The sequence below is a fragment of the Brassica napus genome, chromosome C2, assembly GCF_020379485.1.
Source record: "Brassica napus cultivar Da-Ae chromosome C2, Da-Ae, whole genome shotgun sequence".
Taxonomy (NCBI): domain Eukaryota; kingdom Viridiplantae; phylum Streptophyta; class Magnoliopsida; order Brassicales; family Brassicaceae; genus Brassica; species Brassica napus.
The window spans coordinates 43820485-43835872 of NC_063445.1; the positions used below are offsets into that span (position 1 = coordinate 43820485).

General features: G+C 36.4%; 1 protein-coding gene and 1 non-coding gene across 2 annotated transcripts; one reads left to right on the forward strand and one right to left on the reverse strand.

The window, feature by feature from the left end:
• Positions 1-322: 322 nt before the first annotated feature.
• LOC125582558 lies at positions 323-429 on the forward strand. Its single transcript, XR_007320015.1, has one exon. It is a non-coding gene; the product is annotated as a small nucleolar RNA R71 (small nucleolar RNA).
• Positions 430-4842: 4413 nt separating this feature from the next.
• LOC106378374 lies at positions 4843-6188 on the reverse strand. Its single transcript, XM_048749123.1, has 2 exons — positions 5158-6188; positions 4843-5083 (listed from the first exon to the last, which is right to left on the reverse strand). Exons 1-2 carry the CDS (start codon positions 6186-6188, stop codon positions 4843-4845), a joined length of 1272 nt encoding a protein of 423 aa, XP_048605080.1.
• Between the last annotated feature and the right edge of the window lie 9200 nt (positions 6189-15388).

The following is a 15388-nucleotide window of genomic DNA, read 5'->3' on the forward strand; positions in this document are numbered from 1 at the left end:
TCTGTATATTGTTACAGCACGCGTAAAACGCTACGCTAGGGGAGGGGTCTATTATAGCTGCGGCTGTCACGGCGTTCTTCGAAACGCTATGAAAACGATATGATAGCGTTTTACGGGTGCTATTAATACCGATATTTCTTGTAGTGTGCCTCTGTCGTGGTCTCCACTGTAGACAGCATCACTCTTTACCATATTGTCAACCAGCTCTTCTGCATCTTCCTCAGTTCTCCCCAAGAAGAACCCATTGCTAGCTGTATCCAGTCTGGCCATGTACTTAGGAAGAGCACCACGGTAGAATGTGCTCAGTAAGCTCTCTTTAGAGAAGCCATGGTGTGGGCATTGAGCTTGGTAGCCCTTGAATCTCTCCCAGGCTTCACTGAAGCCTTCCAAGCCTTTCTGTTGAAAACTGGAGATCTCATTTCTCAGCTTAGCAGTTCTTGAAGTAGAGAAGAACTTCTCCAAGAAAGCTTTCTTGCAGTCATCCCAAGTGGTGATTGAGTCACTTGGCAGAGACTTCTCCCACTGTCGTGCCTTATCCCCCAGAGAGAAAGGGAATAACTTCAGCTTTAAGGCATCCTCAGACACACCTTTGGTTTTTGACAACCCACAGTAGCTGTCGAACCTGTCCAAGTGATCAAATGGGTCCTCTAGAGCCAAGCCATGATACTTGTTGTTCTCGATCACGTTGAGGAGTCCTGATTTGATCTCAAAGTTGTTGGCTGCTACAGCTGGTGCTCGAATTCCCAATCTATGACCATGAATGTTGGGATGGTCGTAAGTGCCAATGGGTCGAGCTGCTCGCTGTTGGTTTTGAGGTACGTTGTTGGCATCATTTTGATGTATGTCTCCCATATCAGTATCCAATCTCTGCAAGTGAGACTGTTGCTCTTCTTCTCTTCTCTTTCTAGCACACTCTCTCTCTAAAGCTCTGATGTCTGCGGCTCTTGGAACTAGGTTTGATGGACCCCTGCTCCTCAAGTTCATACACCTGTAAATTAAAGGGAGGTGAAGAAGGAGAATCAGTAACTAAAGAAAATTAAAATGACTTAGTCTCAAGCAAATGACTAAATCTCAATGTTCAAATCTACTTAGAATTTGGCAGCGGCGCCAATTTGATATTAGGAGTTTTCAAGGCTCCTAAGACAAATGTTGTAGTATAAATGATTGTCGAACCAATTCCAAGGGATTTCAAGCCCTGAGAATGCAAGTACTTACTTAATCTAAGTGCAACCGATGATTTTAAATGTTTTCTAAACTAATGATTATTACTAATGCAGTTTCAGAATAATAAAAATGATAAATGAGTTGACTTTCTTAACTAAGGAAATGAGAACTCATGGGCATAGGAATTAGACCTTGGGTGATCAAGTTTCGAACTAAGGATGGCAAACGAACAATCAAACTATCAACCTTAAGCTTAGACACGATTCTAAACAAACTCTATGTCTAGATGAATGTTCATTTACTAACACATTTCAAACAACAAATGTCTTCGATTGAATAATGTGGAAGCAATCATTACTAACAGGTCTAAGGCTATCTTAGCATTTCTAACAACAAATGTCTTTGGCAAAATATGCTAAAAGCTTAGAAGAGTTGTTTCAGACATTTCATCGAACACCTTTTGGGTGGGAAATGCCTAAAGATCAACTTTTGAGAAGCTAACTCAGAAGATGCATTATGATTACTCTACTAGCAAGGTTTTGGAATGATCTACTCTAAAACATCCTAGCTCTAACCTAATCACCCTTAATCTTCCTAACCCATGAATTCAAATGGTGATTACTCACTACTCTTCATGATTCCTCTTAAACCCATTTTGGATTTCAGATTAATCATACAGAGGGATGCAACAACGAATTGGAAACACAGAATTGCAATAACTAGATGAACAAAGATGATTCAAGAGATGAACTTTCCAAAGGTTTTTTCTTAGAACAAAAAATAATCTGTCTGGTGGCTGCCAAGAGTACTTAAAACATAGGTTTTCAGAAGTAAAAACGTGCATAGTAAAATGACAAAAAGGCCCTTGAGTAGAAATGAATTCGAGTAATCAGACGTCGCGCAGCGACCTCCAGTAGTCGCTCCGAGAGGTCGCTCCAGGCTTCGGGAGCGACCTGGAGGGGTCGCTGCGAGACGTCGCTCTGGGTCGCTCTTCGCGAGCGACCTCGCTGCGTCACTCCGGTCACGTCGCTCCGAGTGATGGAGACGCGAGCGACCTCGCTGCGTCGCTCCGGTCAAGTCGCTCCGGGTGATGGAGACGCGAGCGACCTCGCTGCGTCGCTCCGGTCAAGTCGCTCTGAATGGGTGTCACAGCGACTTCACGGTGTCGCTCCGGTGAGGTCGCTCCCATGCACTGCTCGTCCAATGATCACCATTTTCACCTCTTTTGAGCTCCAAATGCACCCAAATGTCTCCAAGAACTCCATGTGGTACTCCAATACCTGATAAGGACTCATGTATGCAAAATGCAACCTAAACATGGCTAAATCCTAGTCTATTTGATCAAAATTCACATGGGTGAATGGATAAGACAATGAAAATATGCAACATATCACCCCACTAGAAGGAACCCCGAGCTCGGTCCTTGGAACCGAGCTCCCTTCCAAGAAATGGAAAACTTCCGACAAGGAAAACCTTCCATATTTTTGAATATGGAAGAGTTTAACCTAATGAAACCGACTCGTAGACGACTAGATAAGAGCTACTAAAACCCTAAAGCAGGGGATCGATTTCTCCAAGACTTAGAGGCTAAAGCTAGACGGCTAGAATTAGGGTTCTTCTTCAATACCTTGTAACCCCGTTTGTTCTTGCTGTTCTATCTAATAAAACGTCTCTTCAAGTCTTTCTCTTCATTATTCTCTCAAATCCTTACGAAATACCTACAAGCATCCTCAAATACATTCGGTTTACTTGCTTGTCCATCACTATGTAGTATTCACAAAGAGCCTACACAAAAATCCCCTAACAATGAGAGCGTCCATTCAGTAAGACAGAGTAGGAGACCGAGCTGATACAAGACATGATCCAGCTGATCCACCGTCTTTCAAAGCCCATCTTTTCCATCAGAGTTTCAAGAAAACTCCACTCAACACGGTCAAAGGATTTAGACATGTCTGTCTTTACAGCCATGAACTCATCAGAAATAGACTCATTCGTTCTCAGACCATGTATCATCTTGTGTGCGATGATGATGTTGTCAGTTATCGAGCGGTCAGCGACGAAAGCACCTTGAGTTTCTGAGATGATCTGCGGTAGGATGAGCTTAAGTCTCTCACATAAGATTTCTGAGACTATCTTGTATTGAACAGAGCACAAGCTAATGGGTCTCATGTCTTTCATGTTTGTAGGGTTGTTGATCTTGGGAATGAGACAGAGCTGGGTGTGGTTCCAGCCTGGAGGTAATACCGAAGAGGAGAAGAAACTGTGCACCTCTGTTATGACAGCAGGGCCAACTACATGCCAGAACTTTTGGTAGAACAAACCAGAGAATCCATCCTCACCTGGAGCGCTGCTTCCTTTGACCCCAAAAGCCGCCCGTTTGATTTCCTCATCAGATACATTCTGTGTAAGAATTGCATTCATCTCAGCAGTGACTCTTGATTGGAAACCATCGAAAACATATTCCACATCAAAGGGGTTGGAACTTAGGAAAAGATTCCTGAAGTAGTCTGCTGCTATATGGCCTTTTGTACCCTCTGAAAAAATGTTCATGTTCTGTCTCATCCAGAAGCATGAGAATTCGGTTGAGGTTTCTTCTACCCTTAACTCTATTGTGAAAATACTGAGTATTTTTATCCCCAGATTTGAGCCAAAGCTGTCTGCTCCTTAGCCTCCAGAACTTTTCCTCAGCTATGTGGGCTACAGTTAGATCCAGTTTCAGACGTTTCATAAGGCCAAAGTTCGGGCATTGCTTTGATATCTCCTTCTCCAGGGCCTGCTGCAGTCTGTTAATCTCTTTTCTGGAGTTTAGATTAGAAGAACATTTCCATTTAGCCATCTCTCTGCGACAATGGAGTATTCTATCTGCGAGAGACACCTCTGCATCTTCATCACCACACGACCATCCTCTCATCACGGCTTCTTCGATTCCCGCTTTTTCCAGCATACGTTTGTCGAAATAGAATCTTCCCTGATTATCCTCAGTAGCCTCGTACGAGAAATTAATTCTTAACAGTCAATGATCAGATGTACGCATGCTTAAGTACTCTGTTTCGCTTCTAGGGAACAGATTGAACCATTCATCATTCCCAAAGCTTATGTCGAGACGACACTGAATCCAGACTTTATCACGCAGCCCAGCCCAAGAGAAAACGTTCCCTTTACTGCGCATCACCTTTATTTTGCAGTTAGTTGCCATGTTACGGAAGTCCCAGTAGGTAGAAGGATGCCTCTCTGATCCTCCTAGCTTTTTTGAGCTATCCATTAGTTCGTTGAAGTCACCAACTAGCACCCAAGCATCATCTCTTGACGCGCCAATGCTAGATAATTGATTCCAAACCAAGTTCCTTTGGGCCCTGACAGGGTCACCATACACACACGAGACATAAAAACTCAAAGATCCCATCTTGACTCTGAGATCGATTACCCTCCTATTAGCATAGAGTATTTCCACATTCAAACTTGCCTTCCACATTAGAGCTAGACCACCACTCAAACCAATAGGCTCCACTATGAAGACTTTATCGTAACCTAACGTATCTTTCAAACCAGTAACGTAAGCAGATTTTTGCTTAGTTTCCATGAGGAATAAGAGATCCGGGAAGTACTTTCTACGTAATCCCCGGAGACGTTGAACTGTTTCGGTGTTCCCCGCACCTTGGCAGTTCCAGCTCATGATGCTCATTGGGGAGGCAGCGGCTTCAATACGGAAGCCACCGTGGGGTCTTGGTTGAGGTTGGATCTTTTTGTTGAGTCGTATCCAGAAGACTCCGCTTTCCTCTTGCCATTATCAGTGTCCTCCTCGGGGAGAGAGATTACTGAGGTGGAAGTAGGTTTGGTTGAGGCTCTTGCCTTCCTTTTCCATGAAGGCGGTCTGTTTCTCGGCTTCTTTAGGAGGCTAGAAACACCGGCAGTGAGGTTCCTACAAGAGGTACCAACACTGAAACCTGTTGTGTTATCAGCGATCCTAAGTGAAGAGAAACTTTTATTTGAGACATTCGCAAGAAGGTCCAAGGGTGCAGAAGCGCATCATTGAGTCCCTTCAAGACTGATACTCTTGAGTTTGTCACTTCCCTCCTCATAACCAAAGACCATCCCTTTGTTTTGTTCAGGTCGTACGAGATAACTGGCATGGCATTGTCTTCCTCACTCCGTTTATCAGCGATGGAGAGCTGTACTCTTTGGATTCTAGCCATGCGCTCCTTCTCATCAGGATGAGAGATGTACATGAGAGCCTGCTGACGATCAAATGGAAAGAGCTCTGGAAACATGGGAGGGAAACTAGGAGGACCATCAGGGTAGTTCATTCCAGGAGGCTTCGTGAGAACTTTCTTAGAAGCCAAAGCCGAAGGCTCAGCAGGGGTATGGACATTAGACACATTCCTTCTGTGGGGCTTTTTGAGCAGAGGGCATTGAGGCTTCTCGTGTGTGAGACGGAAGCAGTGGAAGCACTTCTTACGGATCCTCTCATACTCGTAAGCAATGGTGACAGGTTTCTCATCTTTGATGTTTAGGATTTTTTCATCACGAGCAGGCTTCGAGATATCAAACAGAACTTTAGCTCTAGTGAAATCTGATTTATGTGAGACGTTGGGGTCGAAAGCAATTTCCTCCACCTTTCCGATGGCTTTTGCAAGCTCGTTCATAGTATCTATCGTGTAGTAGTTGTAGGGGATATTCCTGATACGGATCCATACTTCAAACTTGGTGAGGAAGTCATCAGGAGGGTTCGCAGTCCATCGCTCCAGAAGCATGGTCCAATGATTAAAGGACCATGGACGATCGTTTAAGACAGTCTGTAGATCTTCTTCTCTGTCAAAGATGAATTGGAACTTGTCCTTTGAGAGGGCAATACCTCTGACCCTATTGTAGACCCTCCAGTGCCTTGGCATATCAGCAATCATTCTTGACATAGACTGCTGGTCCGGGTTGAGAAGGCGACCAAGGATGCTGAGCGTGTTCTTTTCAAAAACTCGGAAACGGGGATCAGCAGAGAGAGTGATGGGCTCATCGTCCTCGATAGACATCGAGTTTAGAGCTTCGTGAAGGGAGCCTGCCGTGAGAGACGGTTGCGATAAGCCACCGGAATTCTTTACTCGGCGTGGTTTAGCATTGACTAGTAGTAGGTCAATTATTGTTGATTGAGAAACGCCATTAAGTTTGCAATATTTCGAGACATATTTTTGGGAAATCATGAGATTATGTAGCAGGAAAAGTAAAGTTTCAGAGAAAATCTTTGAAGATAAGGAAACAAGAATCTATGGAGAAGGGAAGAAAAGTAAGAGTAACCAAAAGAGTGTGATACAGACCAAAGCAAATTTCCGGTAATAGAGTTCTACTCAATTAATGAGAGAGGAGGAAAAATTTAAAAGGAAACTTCTGATCTTCCAGAGAGGGGGAAGGAAAATCGCCCTAGAGAGAAAAAAAGATTTTTAGGATCCGAAACGACCGTGTGGTTATATCCTCTTAGTTCAATTTTTCATCTTAAATGTGAAAGTATCTTTTGGCAATATTTTTAATTATTTGATATATGTTGATTTCCTCCAAAATATTATGAAAAATCAATGATCAGTATGAAGTACATTAATAAAAATAACCAGCAAAGTTTTTAGAGGTCATGAATGCATTATTCTAAGTAATTTTATACTTCAGACTTATAAAAGTTAAACTTAAAATTATTTTAAATCATCTTCAGAGTCAGATTTTCTTAACTTTATTATATTATTGGATTATAAAAATATAAAGAAAATAATAATATTAAAAATCAAATTGGATATTTTTAAAAATAAAGATTTATATAAGTAAAATATTTTTTATAGATTCCTTTTTATTTTTGTAACTATTAATATTTTTATTCAACTAAAGATTAAGCAAAAATGAATAAAATATCTCAATAATACTAATAATAAAACATTTTTAGTTAACAAAAGGTATCTCGGTTTATTACTTTGAAAGTATATTTAATGTTATCTAAGAATTAAGATTATGTTTAAATGGCATATGGAATATTATATTTTTCTGCATATCAGTTTTAATTTGTTAACTTTACTATTTTGTGAAACCACATTATATATAAATATATATTTTTATAAATTCGTTTTCAAAATTTCAAATATTTTAGTTTTATAATATATGTTGTTTGTAAAAATATAACACATAAACTATACTAAAAAAGGGAAATAAACTTTAATAATGGTAACTAAATGTAATATTTGAATTTCACTAAGGGTACATCCATAATCAATCATCGTAAGAATTAACATGAATGCGACACGTAAGAAGCTGACTTCTCAAATAATATTATAGAAATTTCCCTAAATATTAATAGAATAAAAAAACTATTTAAATTTTATGTATAAATTATGATATAACTGAATATCAGTAAATTAGAAACCTAAATAAAATTTATTTTTAACGCTTATTTGTTCAGTTATCAAAGGATATAATTGGGAGAATACAAAACGCAAACCTAACACCATCAAAACACTCACCTATAGGCATGGCTGGCCCTGAGATTTTGGGGGCCCGTAGCTATGTGTATGTAAAAAAAAAAATTACGAATTTTGGGGGTCCAAAATTTTTTTGGGACCTATTTGTATGTAATTTTTTTCAAAACATTTGGGATATGTGGCTAATGTTTCACTTAGTATGGTACACGACCGGTCCTGCCTATAGGTGATATAGAACTGCTCAAAGAGCAACAATACAACACATCTTAGGAGAAGAACCCAACAGTAATTCTAGTTTTTTTATGGGATCAAACTCCATGGTAGATTTACTTCAGGTCATAAAATCCTAATTCAAACGATATCGTAACCATGAGGGGCCATTCCTAGAAATTTATAACTGAACACAGTGATTGCGGGTAACTAACTACACAAAATCTTCATTGTAGCATGATTTTGTGTCTGCAACATAAGGTCCAGCGACCAAATACTGGTTTTATTGTGGCATATCCCAATGTCGTCCACTCGTTGCCAAAACTGAGGGTACATGATAGACGTATGTTCATGTTCTCTCATGTCTTCCATAGATGTATTTTCGTTGCAGCACAAACCTGACATGAGGAAAAGCAAAGATTATTCTCTTGTTTAACCGTCATGCCAAGGTAACCATAGAACCCGACAAAGCCACAAGTGCAATTAATCTAACATACAACGACAGCTACAAAAAAAAACAATCTGATAAAAGGGGACACCCTTGACCACCCATATCGACAACTTGTAGAAATACATGTTTCAGGAGTAAGTTATAGTTACCCAAAGGATATTGTTGGTGCTAATCAAGTTATAGCCAAATGTTTCGGTAAGATATTGGAAAATGAAATAAATAAACAATTATATTTGATTTTATATGATCTATATGACAAATTAATTACAAAGCTTTGTATATTATATTTTTTTATTATTATTCTAATCTAGGACTAGGAATACTGACACAGTCTCTCTCACATGTTTAGCTAAAACTGACATTGTATTAGTTCTTTAAACAAATGTAGATTTGGGAGAAATCCTTGTCCTAGAACCAAGACCATTACAAATGATATTTATCTCTTTGTAATAGTATGAAAATATTAGAAACAAAATTACGTTGATGTTCATCCTCATATGTTTATACTTTATACCATCCCTTTGCTGATTGGGTTTCCCACTGAGCCATAAATTATCCACCTTCAACCGTTTCCATTAAATTTTGCACTGAGTCTTGCCTTCAGAGTGTACATAATCACATTAGGCTTAAAATCCTCACCCATATTAAATAATTGATGCATGTTGAATTCACCGCCAGGTAATTTATTTGAACCAACCTCTATTCTTGTTCTTCTTCATCACAAAATTTGTCATCAATAGGAGGGTAGAGTTCATCTTCATTAGAAATTTTACCCTTAATTATAGTTTACCTCCAGTTTCAAAAGTCTCTTTCTGCTGCCTAACCTACTTCAACAACATAACCTCAAGTCATCTTACTACAACAACACAGAATCAAGCTCATCATACTCCAACAACACAGACTCAAACTCCACCTGCCACCATAACTCAACAATCAGAATTAGATAGGTGGTATGCTCAAGAGCTTGGTGCGCTTTGATCAATGTCTAAGTTGTTGTATTTTTACTCGGAACAATATTGTGGTTTGTACTATTCTGGTAAACTCGGTTGTTAATGTATAATATTTTCTTTTAAATATTTTTCTGCTTTTATTAATTAGTTTTAAAAAACAAATATTGGAAAAGTCAATAAGAAGGTGACAAAATCGTGACTAAATCAAATCACAGTTTGGTCAGGTTATATTTTCTGGAAAAAAATAGTCACGGTTTAGCCACATAAATTTGTTCCTACAATAGTTACGAACTAGGTGTTTGCCCGGGGACATAATTATTTTTATAGATATTTATTAATATATGTACTATTAAATTTAAAGATCAAAATTTTTGAATAAAAAATTAAATTAATAATATTTTATGAATCTTTAAATTTATTAATTTTTATATTTTATTAATTAAAAAAATTATTTTGGAAAACAATGTCAATATTTTATTATTTTAAAATTGGTTATTATCTTTAAACAATTTTTTTATTATATTAGTTTGTAATAAATTACTAAAAATTACAGAATCTCAAAATAAATCAAAAGCAAAAAAATTGTTCATAACCCAACTTTACATATTATATTAATCAAAGTAAATAAAACATTGATATTGTATAATTATATTGTAAAATACCACTCATAATAACTGAATAAACACTTAAACAGACCAACCATGTTGACAAATAAAACATTAATATATAATGTATAAGATAAGAACATTTGCTGTCTATTCTTATATTCAATTCTAAATTCTATAATTGAGGGAAATATGCTATAATCAATCTATATTTTTCATTTAAAAAAGAAACTACTATTTTCTTCTAAAAATAGGTATTAAAATAGTATTTCTGCATTATAAAATCATATTTTTTTATTCAAAATGGTCTTTTGACTTTCGAACTTTAATAATTATAACTAAAACAAATAATTTTGGAAAATACAGCTTTTGTAAAAATAAAATCATATTTTTCTTTGAAATTATAAAAATAAAACAAAGTTATAATTCCCTGAAATTCTTGAAAAACATAAAAGAAAATAGAGTTAATTTTAAATTAAAATTTTGAAAATATTCTCGTTTGTAGGCAGATATTTTGAAAATATTTAAAAAGATAATTTCATTCCCAATAAAAAATATATAGAAAAACACGAATAACAAACAAATATAAATCAAAATTTATTGTTATTGCTTATATACCTCTTTTGTATTTTAATATTAAAATAAATTTAAAAATTAGAAAAAAATTCCATGACATATTACGAATACAAAAACATATAAATCATTTTTTTTATTTTTTATGAACCTATTTTTAATATTTTAGTATAATGATAAATCTAATTTATTATATGTATATATATACTACTAACTATAAAAAGTTAGCGAATAAGAAAGAAAGATGTAGATAAACATAAAATAAATACATGAAATTATCTTTTAGTTTTTCAAAAACGTTTTCCATTTATTTTTTTAGATAATTTTTATAATATTAATTTGTAATCAGATAAAAGATATATTATATTTTAATTATTGTTTAATTAACATTATTTTTTAAAACTAAAGACTTAGCCCTAAAATTATAGAGAATATGATAAATAATCAAATTCACTTCTCAAATAGTAGTATATATAGATATAAACATAACCACTTTTTGGGAAAAGAAAACAGAGAAATAAACGTGTCAAATTTCTGGCAAAAAAAACATTTTTCGTGACAATATCTGACTATATTGCCACAGAAAAACATGACTAAAACATGTTTATACGTCCACGATTTGTCACTATTTTTTTGGATATGAACGTATCATCACTATTTATTTTCGCGACTTTTCATGGTTATTTTTCTGATATATCCACAAAATATTTTTCGTAGGCACAATTTAAATTGTGGCTATACCCTAGATTTTTCTAGTGAAATTATATTCTGTTCTTTTACTGAAACTCTGAAATTATATTATGTTACCATGATCTACAGGCCAGTGAAGTGACATGACAAGCAAGCTAGGATCAAAAAGTAATGAAAAATCAGAAGTTTGTTACATGCAATTTGGCTTTAGATGATAGTCAGGGCCGGCCCTGAAAGTTTGGAGGCTTAAAACCATTTAGTAAAGATTGAAAAAATTTGGGAACCTAAAAATTTTTTTTTACAAATTGGGGGCCTATTTACATATAAAGATTTTCAAAAGTTTTGGGGGCCCAAGACGAATGTTTCATTGGGATTGGCCCAGAGTCGGCCCTGGTGATAGTAATACCATGTGAACTAGCACAAGATGCATCCAAGGTAAGGCCTTGGTCCTCTTGAGTCATTGCGGTTTTGTTGTTGTGGAGATGACTGCCATTGTTGGTTAAACTGTTGTGACGCATTCCTATGCTTGTTTTGGCCTTTGTAGTTGTTGCGCTGTTGTGCCATATTGGCTGTGACAGGAGTTGGTGAGACAAGAGCATCACTGAGGGAGAGGAGTTTGGCCTCGTTGTTGAGTAGGCGCTCATGCAGCTCCGTGATCGATGGGGGAACGTCCCTGCTTTCGATCTGGTCTATGACATTTTTGTAATCTTCTCGAAGTCCTTCGAGGATGAGATCGATCTGATCTTCGTGGTCAACTGCTTTCCCGAGAATTGCTAGTCGATCCAAACGAGTTGTGATGCCTTGAAGGTAGACATCGATTGTCTTGGTCTCCTTTTTCCAGTTCTTGAGTTATGTCTTTAGCTGTTTTGTGTGACCTCTGCTTTGTTTTGCATAGGTTGATGCAAGTGTGGTTCACACATCAGAGGAGGTGGTGCAATGCGAGACAGGAGGCTGGAGAGATTGCTCCTAGAAGTGCGCTATAAAGGAGCTTGTCTTGACGGATAGGGAATTCGTCAAGGTATCCAGCGACCGCATATCCATCAAGGAGAGCATGAACCTGGAGGCTCCACATGAGGTAATTGGTATCAGTGAGTTTTGACTTTTGAGACATTATTCATGTTGATGGTGAGGAGAGATTGGGAGGTGGCGTTTATGTTTTCTGTGACAATGGCAGGGGAGGATGAGTTGTTGGAGGTACTCATGATGAGCGTTTGAGAGATGGTAGAACAAAAGAAATTTTTTAGGTGTTTAAGATTAGGGCTCTTGATAACATGCAACTCTATATTGAATCTTATTTATGAATAACTAGGGCCGGTCCGCGCTACGCGCGGAATATGCTTTATGTGTGATATATATAACTATATTATTGCATATTTTTATTGCGTGTGTTTTGTGTTAGCATTTGCAAGAGAAATGTATAAAAATGTTTATGGTAATTAAGAATTTTTGGGCATCGAAAGATTATGTGTTAAATTATTATGTTTGGTTTCGCTGTTGTTTGAGTTGATGTTAGGAGGTTGTGGCTTATAACATAGTATATAGGTTGGATGAGGTTACGTGATCTTCTGTATGTTTTTTTTTATAATTTTGAATCCATAATTAGCCGGTTTAATTTGGTTACTATATTTTGGTTCTCAAGAATGCACTTGTGGTTCTTATGATTATCATTTGTATGAATGTATTTTGTTCTAGATGATTGTATTTCATAATTGTTTTATTTTAGGCTACGTATAATATTGAAGAGGATAGTAAAATAATGAAAATATAATGTAAAATAAATAGTTGTTATTGAAGTTAACCAACAGTTACAGAGGATGTGTAACCTGAACAAAGTTTGTGGTACAAGAAAGTTTTATGAGTAGTGTTGAAGTATGATTAAATTTTATTTATTATGTTCCAGAGAATTTCTTACCTATAAGAATTGTCATTTTATTTGTTATTGACAAAGTGAAAATAAGATGACATGTGTGTATTTTCAGACGGGCATTGGTCTAGTTATGTATGTTTTGTGTTCGTTTAATTTTTGTTTGTTTATAATCAAGTTGATTTTTCTGTAGGAGTATATCGCTCATAATTAACAAACAGAAGTTGCATTTCTTATAAAAAAAACTATGGAAACATTGAATGCGATAAGATCAGCAAAGCAGAACTAATCAACATACAAATGTATTAATTTAAATGTTAGCTTTTGGTACACTGGAGGATATATTTGAGCGGGTGATTGTGGTCGAGTGATAAGGAGACCGTACTGAGACGTCAACACGTTTTAGGTTCGATCCATCTGCTGCGCGAAACTAAGTTTCAATTATCCTGATCATCTAACACGGACATGTGCATATGCTTTAGGGCTCATTTGAATACCCGGAAAGAGGGTCTATCCGTGGGCTACACTGGGCTACACCTTTCTTTAGGGATTAGTCTGGGTCTTTCCATTGGTATGGGATACCCAAGGTTAATCAAAAAAAAAAATTAATCAATTTTAAAAATTCAAAAAGTAATGAATTTGTAAAAAAAAAAAATTGAACACATATTTGTGTTAAAAAATCATGAAAACATATTAAAATAATTTTCTATTTCTGTATGAATATATAAGACTATATATTTTATTCACTTAAAGTAATTAAGTAACTGATATACATCACTTAAGTAATCAATTTACAGAAACATCCTAACATATTTTCCAATATCTTTGAGTTATATGCTATTAAGTTATTTTATGAATTTATTTTAGTTTATTGATATTATGAATAGTTTTGCATAATATTAAACAAATAAATTGTAAAACGGCTAAAAAGTAAAACAGAAGGACACAGCTTTGAAGTTATTTTAATAGTGATTTTTAAATGTGACTATTTTATATAGATTTTATATTTTAATAAAATTATAGAAGTTTAAAGATATTAATGAGGTTGATACCCTGCCTAATTAGGAAGATGAATGGTTTGGCGACCAAGTCTTGTAAGATTATATTTCATATTTTAATGAGTTTATTCAAAGATACTCGTTGAACCAATTGAGGTTGATGAGGTGTGCCCACATGGCGAATCAGAAGAAACTGTGGAGCGACATGTATGCTAAGCTCCTACCTGAGCTGGTGAGTGAATACGAAGGTCTAGATAATTGAGAAGCTTACCTTATATTCATATATCAATAGGGACATATTTGTTTTACTACCTGAAGAAAAAGTTAGTTTTAAACAACAAAAAATGAAAAAAATATGGTTATACTTGAAACCTCTGAACAACTAACATCGTGTATTCTACAAAAGAGCTTTTAGATTTATTGTGATTTTGTTTCTCTTCTATTCAGCTTCTAGCTCAGCTGCAAACTGATCTAACCGTACGGCTTCTGAATCAAAGTCACGAACCGCAGCGTGGTTCACTGATCCACTGTCAAGGCTCGCATGTATCTCTCTTTGCATACCTGCATAAACAGAACAGCCGCATAAGCTACACATAATCACAACATCTCTAATGGCGATTAAGCTGAAATGACTCAGAGAGAGAGAATTTGTACCATCAACCGTTCATTGCATCTGTACATTTCTGAGCATCTTTGTGATCCTTGAATCTTATAAGAACAACACCCTGTGGATGAAGCTCACACACCTGTAAAAGAAAGATATAAATTGATTAAATAATCTCAACTTTCAACAAAACCAACATTAGAATACCACAAGCTTACACTACACGTAAGAGACGCGAAATCTAACATTCACTGGATCAAATGGTACATGCTTCATACTCTCTTCTTCACTGAATCAAATGGTCCATGCTTCATAAACCCATTCATGAGTCTATCACGATCTATAGCCGTCCTGATCATACGTTTTACAACTGGTGATAACTCAAGAATTGAATCTCGCTTACGTCGGCAAGCACGAATGCTCCTCCGATCGGCAAAAACAACCCCTTCATCTTTGACTTTTTATGCGTAAGTGGCCATCTCTACCACCTATGCCAAGAACAGAGAGATCAAGCGCCATCACGATAAATATAAATCCAGTTAGAAAAACTCCAACTTCAAGAACTAAATGGCCACTTATTTTTGCTACGTTCAAAGCCAAATACGTTTTCCAACGGCGCTAACTGAGTAATATTCTTGAGCCGTCCATAAATTTCTTCAAAGAGAAGTATGAGCTCTCATCCTCATTTCAACTCCATCTCCTCACTGAGAATCTTCGCCGTACACTTCCGACGAAGTCCGCTTAACACTGAACGGCGGCACCAAAGTTCTTCGATCTCCATGTGGTTTATGTTGAGCCAGTGGTAGATAAGACAAAAACGATCAGAAGGGATT